Here is a 12,203-nt window from a genome sequence, read left to right as displayed (position 1 = left end):
ACCATCCTGTAGTGAACCCATCATCCTGTAGTGAAACCCACCATCCTGTAGTGAACCCACCATCCTGGCCCCAGCGGGTATTAAATCCACCATCCTGGCCACAGCTGGTATTGAACCCACCATCCTGTAGTGAACCCACCATCCTGTAGTGAACCCACCATCCTGGCCCCAGCGGGTATTAAATCCACCATCCTGGCCCCAGCTGGTATTGAACCCACCATCATGTAGTGAACCCACCATCCTGTAGTGAATCCACCATCCTGGCCCCAGCTGGTATTGTACCCACCATCATGTAGTGAACCCACCATTCTGTAGTGAATCCACCATCCTGGCCCCAGCTGGTATTGTACCCACCATCATGTAGTGAACCCACCATCCTGTAGTGGGTATTAAATCCACCATCCTGGCCACAGCTGGTATTGAACCCACCATCCTGTAGTGAACCCACCATCCTGTAGTGAACCCACCATCCTGGCCCCAGCGGGTATTAAATCCACCATCCTGGCCCCAGCTGGTATTGAACCCACCATCCTGTAGTGAATCCACCATCCTGTAGTGAACCCACCATCCTGGCCCCAGCGGGTATTGTACCCACCATTATGTAGTGAACCCACCATCCTGTAGTGAATCCACCATCCTGTAGTGAATCCACCATCCTGGCCCCAGCTGGTATTGAACCCACCATCCTGTAGTGAACCCACCATCCTGTAGTGAACCCACCATCCTGGCCGCAGCGGGTATTAAATCCACCATCCTGGCCCCAGCTGGTATTGAACCCACCATCCTGTAGTGAATCCACCATCCTGGCCCCAGCTGGTATTGTACCCACCATCATGTAGTGAACCCACCATCCTGGCCCCAGCGGGTATTGAACCCACCATCCTGTAGTGAATCCATCATCCTGGCCCCAGCGGGTATTGAACCCACCATCCAGGCCCCAGTGGGTATTGAACCCACCATCCTGGCCCCAGCGTGTTCTCAACCGACCATCCTGGCCCAGTGGGTAGTGAACCCACCATCCTGGCCCCAGCGGGTATTGAACCCACCATCCTGGCCCCAGCGGGTAATGAACCCACAATCCTGTAGTGAACCCACCACCCTGGCCCCAGCGGGTATTGAACCCACCATCCTGGGCCCAGCGGGTATTGAATCCACCATCCTGGCCCCAGCGGGTATTGAACCCACCATCCTGGCCCCAGCGGGTATTGAATCCACCATCCTGGCCCCAACGGGTATTGAACCCACCATCCTGGCCCCAGTGGGTAGTGAACACACCATCCTGGCACCAATGGGTATTGAACCCACCATCCTGTAGTGAACCCACCATCCTGGCCCCAGCAGGTATTGAACCCACCATCCTGGCCCCAGCGGGAATTGAATCCACCATCCTGGCCCCAGCGGGTATTGAACCCACCATCCTGTAGTGAACCCACCATCCTGGCCCCAGCGGGTATTGAACCCACCATCCTGTAGTGAATCCACCATCCTGGCCCCAGCGGGTATTGAATCCACCATCCTGGCCCCAGCAGGTATTGAACCCACCATCCTGTAGTGAATCCACCATCCTGGCCCCAGCAGGTATTGAACCCACCATCCTGGCCCCAGCGGGTATTGAATCCACCATCCTGGCCCCAGCGGGTATTGAACCCACCATCCTGTAGTGAACCCACCATCCTGGCTCCAGCGGGTATTGAACCCACCATCCTGTAGTGAATCCACCATCCTGTAGTGAACCCACCATCCTGGCCCCAGCGGGTATTGAACCCACCATCCTGTAGTGAATCCACCATCCTGGCCCCAGCGGGTATTGAATCCACCATCCTGGCCCCAGCAGGTATTGAACCCACCATCCTGTAGTGAATCCACCATCCTGGCCCCAGCAGGTATTGAACCCACCATCCTGGCCCCAGCGGGTATTGAATCCACCATCCTGGCCCCAGCGGGTATTGAACCCACCATCCTGTAGTGAACCCACCATCCTGGCCCCAGCGGGTATTGAACCCACCATCCTGGCCCCAGCGGGTATTGAATCCACCATCCTGGCCCCAGCGGGCATTGAACCCACCATCCTGGCCCCAGCGGATATTGAACCCACCATCCTGGCCCCAGCGGGTATTGAATCCACCATCCTGGCCCCAGCGGGTATTGAACCCACCATCCTGGCCCCAGCGGGTATTGAATCCACCATCCTGGCCCCAGCGGGTATTGAACCCACCATCCTGTAGTGAATCCACCATCCTGGCCCAGGCGGGTATTGAACCCACCATCCTGGCCCCAGCGGGTATTGAACCCACCATCCTGGCCCCAGTGCGTAATGAACCCACTATCCTGGCCCCAGCGGGTATTGAACCCACCATCCTGGCCCCAGTGGGTATAGAACTCACCATCCTGGCCCCAGCGGGTAATGAACGCACCATCCTGGCCCCAGCGGGTATTGAACCCACCATCCTGGCCCCAGCGGGTATTTAACCCACCATCCTGGCCCCAGCAGGTATTGAACCCACCATCCTGGCCCCAGCGGGTAATGAACCCACCATCCTGATCCAAGTGGGTAGTGAACCCACCATCCTGGCCCCAGTGGGTATTGAACCCACCATCCTGGCCCCAGCGGGTATTGAATCCAGCATCCTGGCCCCAGCGGGTATTGAACCCTCCATCCTGTAGTGAACCCACCATCCTGGCCCCAGCGGGTATAGAACCCACAATCCTGTAGTGAACCCACCATCCTGGCCCCAGCGGGTATTGAATCCACCATCCTGGCCCCAGTGGGTATTGAACACATCATTCTGTAGTGAACCCACCATCTTGGCCCCAGTGGGTATTGAACCCACCATCCTGTCCCCAGCGGGTATTGCACCCACAATCCTGGCCCCAGTGGGTATTGAACCCACAATCCTGGCCCCAGCGGTTATTGAACCCACCATCCTGGCCCCAGCGGGTATAGAACTCACCATCCTGGCCCCAGTAGGCATTGAACCCACCATCCTGTAGTGAACCCACCATCCTGGCTCCAGTGGGTATTGAAGCCACCATCCTGTAGTGAACCCACCATGCTGGCCCCAGTGGGTATTGAATCCACCATCCTGGCCCCAGTGGGTATAGAACCCACCATCCTGGCCCCAGTGGGTAGTGAACCCACCATCCTGGCCCCAGCGGGTATTGAACCCACGATCCTGGCCCCAGTGGGTAGTGAACCCACCATCCTGGTGTTAAAACCGCCATATTCTACAAATTGAGCCCAACAGGAAAAAAGGTCCAAGCGATTGGCTTCCTGGATTAGGATCTATAGCTATGAGAGGATGTGGTTCCTGGATTAGGATCTATAATTATGACAGGATGTGGTTCCTGGATTAGGATCTATAGCTATGACAGGATGTGGTTCCTGGATTAGGATCTATAGCTATGAGAGGATGTGGTTCCCCGGATTAGGATCTATAGCTGAAATCCATGTCAGGTGTGTGTGTGTGTGTGCTTAAGGTGTGTGTGTGCGTGTGTGTGTGTGTGTGTGTGTGTGTGTGTGTGTTTGTGTGTGTGTTTGTGTGTGTGTGTGTGTGTGCTTAAGGTGTATGTGTTCTCACTCCAGGCCCAGCTGTCGACAGACGACCTCCACGTCGCTCTCATCCCATTGGTCGTCGCAGACGGATCCCCACACGCCCCCGTGGAAAACCTCAACACGCCCCTCCCACGCTGACCCCCCCCCCACCAACCTCACTGGCACCAATGCTACCACTGGACACAGACACACCGAAACACAGAGGACAGAGTTACTACCCCCCTAACCCTAACCCACTGGACACAGACACACCGAAACACAGAGGACAGAGTTACTACCCCCCTAATCCTAACCCCCACACATTTTCTACTAGTCCAGTGTGAATAGTACTAGTCCAGTTTGAATAGTACTAGTCCAGTCTGAATAGTACGAGTCCAGTGTGAATAGTACGAGTCCAGTGTGAATAGTACTAGTCCAGTCTGAATAGTACTAGTCTAGTCTGAATAGTACTAGTCCAGTCTGAATAGTACTAGTCTAGTCTGAATAGTACTGGTCCAGTGTGAATACTACTAGTCCAGTGTGAATACTACTAGTCCAGTCTGAATAGTACTAGTCCAGTCTGAATAGTACTAGTCCCTCCCACCACCACCTTCCATTGGGGTACAGCTAACCCCTGCAGAGTGGGGACACTCCCCTAATACCTTCCATTGGGGTACAGGTGACCCCTGCAGAGTGGGGACACTCCCCTCCTACCTTCCATTGGGGTACAGGTAACCCCTGCAGAGTGGGGACACTCCCCTCCTACCTTCCATTGGGGTACAGGTGACGGCTGCAGAGTGGGGACACTCCCCTCCTACCTTCCATTGGGGTACAGCTGACCCCTGCAGAGTGGGGACACTCCCCTCCTACCTTCCATTGGGGTACAGGTGACCCCTGCAGAGTGGGGACACTCCCCTCCTACCTTCCATTGGGGTACAGGTGACCCCTGCAGAGTGGGGACACTCCCCTCCTACCTTCCATTGGGGTACAGGTGACCCCTGCAGAGTGGGGACACTCCCCTCCTACCTTCCATTGGGGTACAGCTGACCCCTGCAGAGTGGAGACACTCCCCTCCTACCTTCCATTGGGGTACAGGTGACCCCTGCAGAGTGGGGACACTCCCCTCCTACCTTCCATTGGGGTACAGGTGACCCCTGCAGAGTGGGGACACTCCCCTCCTACCTTCCATTGGGGTACAGGTGACAGCTGCAGCGTGGGGACACTCCCCTCCGTTCCATGGAACACTGGGACACTGCAGTATATCAGGTTCATCCCCCTGACAGTGGACCGCCCCCCAGTGCATTCTGACCACACCCCCTCGAGGAGATAGGTCGGAGGAGCGCGCTCGGCCAGAGAAACTACAGGGAGAGAGAGATGGAGACACAGACAGACAGACAGACACACGGAGACAGACAGACAAACACACGCAGGCCCACACACACACACACACACGCAGGCCCACACACACACACACACACACACACACACACACACACACACACACACACACACACACACACACACACACACACACACACACACACACACACACACACACACACACACACACACACACACAGTCAAGCAGTCGTTTTAAACCAATCACTGTCACCGCTCTGTCTCTGGATAAGATCTGTCCACATCTCCCCCCTCCTCCTGTCCCTGTTGGACCAAAGTACAGTATCCCCTTCTACAGGCTATGACCCACAGTCTATACCACTACATTAAGTGTGTGTGATGGAGTAGGGGGTAAATAGCTAGCTAAGGACTTGAGGTGGGGGGGGGGTGGGGGTTGGAATCTGAGGGTCAGGATGGGACAGACTACGAAGACTGTGGAGAAGAGGAGAGCGGAGAGGAGAGGAGGAGAGGAAAGGAGAGAGGAAAGAGGAGAGGAAAGGAGAGAAGGAAGGAGAGGAGCAAGGAGAGGAAAGGAGAAGAAAAGAGCGGAGAGGTAAGGAGAGAGGAGAGGAAAGGAGAGAGGAAAGAGTAGAGGAAAGGAGAGAGGAAAGAGGAGAGGAAAGGAGAGGAAAGGAGAGAGGAGAGGAAAGGAGAGACGAGAGGAAAGAAGAGAGGAGAGGAAAGGAGAGAGGAAAGAGTAGAGGAAAGGAGAGAGGAAAGAGGAGAGGAAAGGAGAGGAGAGGAAAGGAGAGAGGAGAGGAAAGAAGAGATGAGAGGAAAGAAGAGAGGAGAGAAAAGGAGAGAGGAGAGGAAAGGAGAGCGAAAAGGAGAGCGGAGAGGAAAGGAGAGGAGAAGAGTGGAGAGGAAAGGAGAGAGGAAAGGAGAGAGGAGAGGAAAGGAGAGGAGCAAGGAGAGGAAAGGAGAGGAGAAGAGTGGAGAGGAAAGGAGAGAGGAAAGGAGAGAGGAAAGGAGAGGAGAAGAGTGGAGAGGAAAGGAGAGAGGAGAGGAGGAAAGGAGAATCTAGAAAGAGTCCAGGTTAAACAGGGGTCAATGTTAAACACCACATTTAGAAGTCATCTGTCCTGTCTAGAGACCTGCTACATCATCTGTCCTGTCTAGAGACCTGCTATATCATCTGTCCTGTCTAGAGACCTGCTACACAACCTGTCCTATCTAGAGACCTGCTACAACACCTGTCCTGTCTAGAGACCTGCTACATCCTCTGTCCTGTCTAGAGACCTGCTACACAACCTGTCCTATCTAGAGACCTGCTACATCCTCTGTCCTGTCTAGAGACCTGCTACATCACCTGCTACAACACCTGTCCAGTCTAGAGACCTGCTACATCACCTGTCCTGTCTAGAGACCCGTTACACAACCTGTCCTGTCTAGAGACCCGTTACATCACCTGTCCTGTCTAGAGACGTGCTGCATCACCTGCTACTCACCTGTCCTGTCTAGAGACCTGCTACAAACCTGTCCTGAGACCTGCTACAACACCTGTCCTGTCTAGAGACCTGCTACATCACCTGTCCTGTCTAGAGACCTGTTACATCACCTGTCCTGTCTAGAGACCTGGTACATCATCTGTCCTGTCTAGAGACCTGCTACATCATCTGTCCTGTCTAGAGATCTGCTACATCATCTGTCCTGTCTAGAGACCTGCTACATCATCTGCTACATCACCTGTCCTGTCTAGAGACCTGCTACATCATCTGTCCTGTCTAGAGACCTGCTACATCACCTGTCCTGTCTAGAGATCTGCTACATCATCTGTCCTGTCTAGAGACCTGCTACATCATCTGTCCTGTCTAGAGACCTGCTGCATCACCTGCAACACACCTGTCCTGTCTAGAAACCTGCAACACCACCTGTCCTGTCTAGAGACCTGCTACAAAACCTGTCCTGTCGAGATACCTGCTACATTACCTGCTACCTCACCTGTCTTGTCTAGAGAACTGCAAAATCACCTGTCCTGTCTAGAGACCTGCTACATCACATGCTACCTCACCTGTCCTGTCTAGAGACCTGCTACATCACCTGCAACCCCACCTGTCCTGTCTAGAGACATGCTACATCACCTGCTACCTCACCTGTCCTGTCTAGAGACCTCCTATATCACCTGCAACATCACCTGTCCTGTCTAGAGACCTGCTGCATCACCTGCTACTCACCTGTCCTGTCTAGAGACCTGCTACAAACCTGTCCTGAGACCTGCTACAACACCTGTCCTGTCTAGAGACCTGCTACATCACCTGTCCTGTCTAGAGACCTGCTACATCACCTGTCCTGTCTAGAGACATGTTACAACACCTGTCCTGTCTAGAGACCTGGTACAACATCTGTCCTATCTAGAAACCTGTTACACAACCTGTCCTGTCTAGAGACCTGCTACATCACCTGTCCTGTCTAGAGATCTGCTACATCATCTGTCCTGTCTAGAGACCTGCTACATCACCTGCAACATCACCTGTCCTGTCTAGAGACCTGCTACCTCACCTGTCCTGTCTAGAGACCTGCTACATCACATGCTACCTCTCCTGTCCTGTCTAGAGACCTGCTACATCACCTGCAACATCACCTGTTCTGTCTAGAAACCTGCTACATCACCTGTCCTGTCGAGATACCTGCTACATCACCTGTCCTGTCTAGAGACCTGGTACATCATCTGTCCTATCTAGAGACCTGTTACATAACCTGTCCTGTCTAGAGACCTGCTACATCACCTGTCCTGTCTAGAGATCTGCTACATCATCTGTCCTTTCTAGAGACCTGCTACATCACCTGTTACAAAACCTGTCCTGTCTAGAGACCCGCTACATCACCTGCAACATCACCTGTCCTGTCTAGAGACCTGCTACATCACCTGTCCTGTCTAGAGACCTGCTACATCACATGCTACCTCTCCTGTCCTGTCTAGAGACCTGCTACATCCCCTGCAACATCACCTGTCCTGTCTAGAAACCTGCTACATCACCTGTCCTGTCGAGATACCTGCTACATCACCTGCTACCTCACCTGTCCTGTCTAGAGAACTGCAACACCACCTGTCCTGTCTAGAGACCTGCTACATCACCTGGTCCAGATCCACTACTGTTGAAGAGATATAAATAAGAGATAAGATAAGAGATATATTGAAGAGACATTTAGTAGTTGTCGCCTCTTAGCCCTTTTTCTAGGATAACCACTCCCCTCCTTCCTTTTTCTAGGATAACCACTCCCCTCCTTCCTTTTTCTAGGATAACCACTCCCCTCCTTCCTTTTTCTAGGATAACCACTCCCCTCCTTCCTTTTTCTAGGATAACCGCTCCACTCCTTCATTTTTCTAGGATAACCACTACACTCCTTCATTTTTCTAGGATAACCGCTCCCCTACTTCCTTTTTCTAGGATAACCAATCCACTCCTTCCTTTTTCTAGGATAACCGCTCCACTCCTTCCTTTTTCTAGGATAACCTCTCCACTCCTTTCATTTTCTAAGATAACCACTCCCCTCCTTTTTCTAGGATAACCGCTCCACTCCTTTTTCTAGGATAACCGCTCCCTCCTTCCTTTTTCTAGGATAACCGCTCCCCTCCTTCCTTTTTCTAGGATAATCGCTCCCCTCCTTCCTTTTTTTAGGATAATCGCTCCACTCCTTTTTCTAGGATAACCGCTCCCCTCCTTCCTTTTTCTAGGATAACCGCTCCACTCCTTTTTCTAGGATAACCGCTCCACTCCTTTTTCTAGGATAACCGCTCCACTCCTTTTTCTAGGATAACCGCTCCACTCCTTTCTTTTTCTAGGATAACCTCTCCACTCCTTTTTCTAGGATAACCGCTCCACTCCTTCATTTTTCTAGGATAACCGCTCCACTCCTTTTTCTAGGATAACCGCTCCACTCCTTTTTCTAGGATAACCGCTCCACTCATTTTTCTAGGATAACCGCTTCACTCCTTTTTCTAGGATAACCGCTCCACTCCTTTCTTTTTCTAGGATTACCGCTCCACTCCTTTTTCTAGGATAACCGCTACACTCCTTTCTTTTTCTAGGATAACCGCTCCCCTCCTTTTTCTAGGATAACCGCTCCACTCCTTTTTCTAGGATAACCGCTCCACTCCTTTTTCTAGGATAACCACTCCACTCCTTTTTCTAGGATAACCACTCCACTCCTTTTTCTAGGATAACCGCTCCACTCCTTTTTCTAGGATAACCACTCTACTCCTTTTTCTAGGATAACCGCTCCACTCCTTTTTCTAGGATAACCACTCCCCTCCTTTTTCTAGGATAACCACTCCCCTCCTTTTTCTAGGATAACCGCTCCCCTCCTTTCTTTTTCACTACCTCTTTCTTTGTACGTTTGTGAGACTGCATATGTGAATCTGCGTGTGTGTGTGTTGTGCCCGCGCATGGGTGTGACTCACCCCTGTCCCAGCTGTCTGCAGACCACTGTAGCGTCCTGCTCTCCCCAGTCATCACCACAGACAGACCCCCAGACCCCCTGTAGATACACCTCCACCCTGCCATCCAGCTTAGAGCGGCCGCCCTGCAGGCGCACTGACCCTGGACGAGACACACACACACACACACCGTTTAGATCATTTTCCACTGAGGAAGAGAGAAAGAGAGCGAGAGTGACAGAGCGAGAGAGAGAGAGAGAGAGAGAAACAGAGCGAGAAAGAGAGAGACACAGAGCGAGAGAGAGAGACACAGAGCAAGAGAGTGAGAGAGACAGAGCGAGAGACAGAGCGAGAGACACAGAGCGAGAGAGAGAGAGAGAGAGAGAGAGAGAGAGAGAGAGAGACACAGAACATCGTCAGAACATTAGTCAGTCCCTGCAGAGAACGTCCGGTACAGCACTACTAAATCACACAGCATGTCTATCTTGGTAGAGTCTCCCCCTAATGACTGACAGCTTGTTTGTCTTGGTAGAGTCTCCCCCTAAGGACTGACAGCTTGTCTGTCTTGGTAGAGTCTCCCCCTAATGACTGACAGCTTGTCTGTCTTGGTAGAGTCTCCCCCTAATGACTGACAGCGTGTCTATCTTGGTAGTCTCCCCCTAATGACTGACAGCTTGTCTATCTTGGTAGAGTCTCCCCCTAATGACTGACAGCTTGTCTATCTTGGTAGAGTCTCCTCCCGAATGACTGACAGCGTGTCTATCTTGGTAGAGTCTCCCCCTAATGACTGATAGCCTGTCTGTCTTAGTAGAGTCTCCCCCTAATGACTGACAGCTTGTCTATCTTGGTAGAGTCTCCCCCTAATGACTGACAGCTTGTCTATCTTGGTAGAGTCTCCCCATAATGACTGACAGCTTGTCTATCTTGGTAGAGTCTCCACCTAATGACTGACAGCTTGTCTGTCTTGGTAGAGTCTCCCCCTAATGACTGACAGCTTGTCTATCTTGGTAGAGTCTCTCCCTAATGACTGACAGCTTGTCTGTCTTGGTAGAGTCTCCCCCTAATGACTGACAGCTTGTCTATGTTGGTAGAGTCTCCCGCACCCTAATGACTGACAGCTTGTCTATGTTGGTAGAGTCTCCCCCTAATGTCTGACAGCTTGTCTATCTTGGTAGAGTCTCCCCCCTAATGACTGACAGCTTGTCTATGTTGGTAGAGTCTCCCCCTAATGTCTGACAGCTTGTCTATCTTGGTAGAGTCTCCCCCTAATGGCTGACAGCTTGTCTGTATTGGTAGAGTCTCCCCCTATTGACTGACAGCGTGTCTATCTTGGTAGAGTCTCCCCCTAATGACTGACAGCTTGTCTGGCAGCTTGTCGATCTTGGTAGAGTCTCCCCCTAATGACTGACAGCTTGTCTGGCAGCTTGTCGATCTTGGTAGAGTCTCCCCCTAATGACGGACAGCTTGTCTATCTTGGTAGAGTCTCCCCCTATTACCTGACAGCTTGTCGATCTTGATACATTTTAACGTAACAACGTTTCTTAGTCTAGCCACCAACCAGACACATACCTCAATATTAATGAGATGCTTCCATCTGCTGAGACATGCCCGCTGTTGCCACACACACACACACACACCTCTCTCTCCTTCCTCTACCTTGTTTACAGTCGCAGTAGCCCCAGTCCGTTCTGCCGCGGCTGTTCCTGAAGAAGCACCAGGGTCTGATCCTGTTGTCCGGGTTCCGACAGCGGTTATGATCCCCCAGCCCTCTACCCGGATAGCGCTCCTCAAACCCCGCTACCTCGCTCCACCTCATACACACCGCACCGGACTCCGTCACGTCCACAGCCCCTTGGTAGAACCCGTCTCTCCCGCGGCTCTGGACACAGTCGGTAAACGGTAGAATGAAGGAAGGAGAGGGAACGACGTCGGAGGAGGAAAGAGAGTAGGAAGAGGAGGCGAAAACAACTACCAGCGTAACGACTGAGAGGAGAGAAGAGTCCATGATGTTGTTGTAGAGTAGCCTAGACATTTGTTTTCTCGGTTCAACCTTTCTTTTCTCCCTCTCCTCTCGCTCTCAAATGTAGTCCATAACCGAGAGAGAGAAATAAACACTAAACCGGTTCACGCCACCTCTTCTCAGAAATGCGCTCTCTTGATTCTGAACCTGTCTACTTAGTGTGGGATAGGATCGACCGGGACCGGGTGTGTGTGAGTGAGAATACCAGGCAAGAAAGGAGCTTTTAAAAGAGACGCGGATCAATGAACGAAACAGAGCTCGTGCCTCGAGCCCGGTAGTTAATGAGATCCCGAGTGACTCTCGCGCTTGTGTGTTGCGTAGAACCTTTATTTAACTAGGCAAGTCAGTTAAAGAACAAATTCTTATTTTACAATTACGGTCTACCCTGGCCAAACCCTACCCCGGCCGGTTGTGATACAGCCTGGAATCGAACCAGGGTCTGTAGTGACGCCTCTAGCACTGAGAAGCACACAGGAGCCCTGTGTGTGTGTGTGTGTGTGTTATTGTAATAGCCTTATTGATGGGTCGTAACAAGGTGGATGTATCCTACAGGGCTGTGATTATGATCATAATCAGAGAACAAACAAATAACATGAGATTAATAATAATGAACAAACAAATAACATGGGAATAATAACAATAATAATTCATTGAATTGAACAATATGTTAACCTTATACATCCCACACATCAGCTACCTCTTGGCTCCTGGTTGAAGACTCGTCCTACATCGTAAAGAACTGCTACCACTCCATCCCACACATCAGCTACCTCTTGGCTCCTCGTTGAAGACTCGTCCTACATCGTAAAGAGCTGCTACCACTCCATCCCACACATCAGCTACCTCTTGGCTCCTGGTTGAAGACTCGTCCTACA

At 51.9% G+C, this 12,203-nt stretch overlaps 1 protein-coding gene across 1 annotated transcript in view; it reads right to left on the bottom strand.

Annotated features, from left to right (window-relative positions):
• LOC118948729 (neurotrypsin-like) overlaps positions 1-11,555 on the bottom strand; it is a 65,742-nt gene extending 54,187 nt beyond the window's left edge. The window contains exons 1-4 of the mRNA XM_036973470.1: positions 10,965-11,555; positions 9,333-9,471; positions 4,715-4,890; positions 3,579-3,729 (exon numbers count right to left, since the gene is read on the bottom strand). Of these exons, the coding sequence (XP_036829365.1) occupies positions 3,579-3,729; positions 4,715-4,890; positions 9,333-9,471; positions 10,965-11,340 (842 nt within the window). The 5' untranslated portion in view covers positions 11,341-11,555. The remainder of the gene's footprint in view (positions 1-3,578; positions 3,730-4,714; positions 4,891-9,332; positions 9,472-10,964) is intronic.
• Between the last annotated feature and the right edge of the window lie 648 nt (positions 11,556-12,203).

This window comes from Oncorhynchus mykiss, unplaced genomic scaffold (genome assembly GCF_013265735.2).
Source record: "Oncorhynchus mykiss isolate Arlee unplaced genomic scaffold, USDA_OmykA_1.1 un_scaffold_251, whole genome shotgun sequence".
Taxonomy (NCBI): Eukaryota; Metazoa; Chordata; class Actinopteri; order Salmoniformes; family Salmonidae; genus Oncorhynchus; species Oncorhynchus mykiss.
The sequence above is the reverse complement of the archived record's forward strand: the minus strand, read 5'-3'. Positions and strand labels throughout refer to the sequence as shown.